This window comes from Teleopsis dalmanni, unplaced genomic scaffold (assembly GCF_002237135.1).
Source record: "Teleopsis dalmanni isolate 2A unplaced genomic scaffold, ASM223713v2 unscaffolded_contig_5151, whole genome shotgun sequence".
NCBI lineage: Eukaryota > Metazoa > Arthropoda > Insecta > Diptera > Diopsidae > Teleopsis > Teleopsis dalmanni.
In genome coordinates, this window is record NW_024036533.1 from 1 (window position 1) to 2036 (window position 2036).

The 2036-nt window shown below is 35.8% G+C and overlaps 1 protein-coding gene across 1 annotated transcript; it reads right to left on the bottom strand.

The window, feature by feature from the left end:
• Positions 1 to 112: 112 nt before the first annotated feature.
• On the bottom strand, positions 113 to 2033 carry LOC119665418 (salivary glue protein Sgs-3-like; the record flags this gene model as incomplete). Its single annotated transcript, XM_038074648.1, has 2 exons — positions 113 to 1341; positions 1909 to 2033. Coding segments are annotated over 2 exons (1354 nt in total), but the record flags the coding sequence as incomplete, so codon positions are not given.
• Between the last annotated feature and the right edge of the window lie 3 nt (positions 2034 to 2036).

The window sequence follows — 2036 nt, forward strand, 5'->3', positions numbered from 1 at the left end:
GGTTTTTCTGTTGTTGTTATTTTGGTAGTTGTGGTTGTATCAGTTGGTTTTTCTGTTGTTGTTATTTTGGTAGTTGTGGTTGTATCAGTTGGTTTTTCTGTTGTTGTTATATTGGTAGTTGTGGTTGTATCAGTTGGTTTTTCTGTTGTTGTTATTTTGGTAGTTGTGGTTGTATCAGTTGGTTTTTCTGTAGTTGTAGGTTTAGCTGTCGTTGTTATTTTCGTAGTTTTGGTTGTATCAGTTGGTTTTTCTGTTGTTGTTATTTTGGTAGTTGTGGTTGTATCAGTTGGTTTTTCTGTTGTTGTAGGTTTTTCTGTTGTTGTTATTTTGGTAGTTGTGGTTGTATCAGTTGGTTTTTCTGTAGTTGTAGGTTTAGCTGTCGTTGTTATTTTGGTAGTTGTGGTTGTACCAATTGGTTTTTCTGTAGTTGTAGATTTAGCTGTCGTTGTTATTTTGGTAGTTGTGGTTGTATCAGTTGGTTTTTCTGTAGTTGTAGGCTTAGCTGTCGTTGTTATTTTGGTAGTTGTGGATGTATCAGTTGGTTTTTCTGTTGTTGTTACTTTGGTAGTTGTGGTTGTATCAGTTGGTTTTTCTGTAGTTATAGGTGTAGCTGTCGTTGTTATTTTGGTAGTTGTGGTTGTAACAGTTGGTTTTTCTGTAGTTGTAGGTTTAGCTGTCGTTGTTATTTTGGTAGTTGTGGTTGTATCAGTTGGTTTTTCTGTAGTTGTAGGTTTAGCTGTCGTTGTTATTTTGGTAGTTGTGGTTGTATCAGTTGGTTTTTCTGTTGTTGTTATTTTGGTAGTCGTGGTTGTGTCAGTTGGTTTTTCTGTAGTTGTAGGTTTAGCTGTCGTTGTTATTTTCGTAGTTGTGGTTGTATCAGTTGGTTTTTCTGTTGTTGTTATTTTGGTAGTCGTGGTTGTGTCAGTTGGTTTTTCTGTAGTTGTAGGTTTAGCTGTCGTTGTTATTTTCGTAGTTGTGGTTGTATCAGTTGGTTTTTCTGTTGTTGTTATTTTGGTAGTCGTGGTTGTGTCAGTTGGTTTTTCTGTAGTTGTAGGTTTAGCTGTCGTTGTTATTTTCGTAGTTGTGGTTGTATCAGTTGGTTTTTCTGTTGTTCTTATTTTGGTAGTTGTGGTTGTATCAGTTGGTTTTTCTGTAGTTGTAGGTTTAGCTGTCGTTGTTATTTTGGTAGTTGTGGTTGTATCAGTTGGTTTTTCTGTAGTTGTGGATTTTGATGTCGTTGTTATTGTAGTTGTCGTAGTGGGTTTCTGTGTGGATGTTGTTGTTCTTGGTCTTTTCGTAGATTTTGTTGTATTTACTGTTGTTGTTACTGTCGTTGACTCAGTTGGTTTTTCTGTAGTTGTAGGTTTAGCTGTCGTTGTTATTTTGGTAGTTGTGGTTGTATCAGTTGGTTTTTCTGTAGTTGTAGGTTTAGCTGTCGTGGTTATTTTGGTAGTTGTGGTTGTATCAGTTGGTTTTTCTGACGTAGTTATTTTCGTAGTTGTGGTTGTATCAGTTGGTTTTTCTGTTGTTGTTATTTTGGTAGTTGTGGTTGTATCAGTTGGTTTTTCTGTAGTTGTAGGTTTTTCTGTTGTTGTTATTTTGGTAGTTGTGGTTGTATCAGTTGGTTTTTCTGTAGTTGTAGGTTTAGCTGTCGTTGTTATTTTGGTAGTTGTGGTTGTACCAATTGGTTTTTCTGTAGTTGTAGATTTAGCTGTCGTTGTTATTTTGGTAGTTGTGGTTGTATCAGTTGGTTTTTCTGTAGTTGTAGGCTTAGCTGTCGTTGTTATTTTGGTAGTTGTGGATGTATCAGTTGGTTTTTCTGTTGTTGTTACTTTGGTAGTTGTGGTTGTATCAGTTGGTTTTTCTGTAGTTATAGGTGTAGCTGTCGTTGTTATTTTGGTAGTTGTGGTTGGTTTTTCTGTAGTTGTAGGTTTAGCTGTCGTTGTTATTTTGGTAGTTGTGGTTGTATCAGTTGGTTTTTCTGTTGTTGTTATTTTGGTAGTTGTGGTTGTATCAGTTGGTTTTTCTGTTGTTGT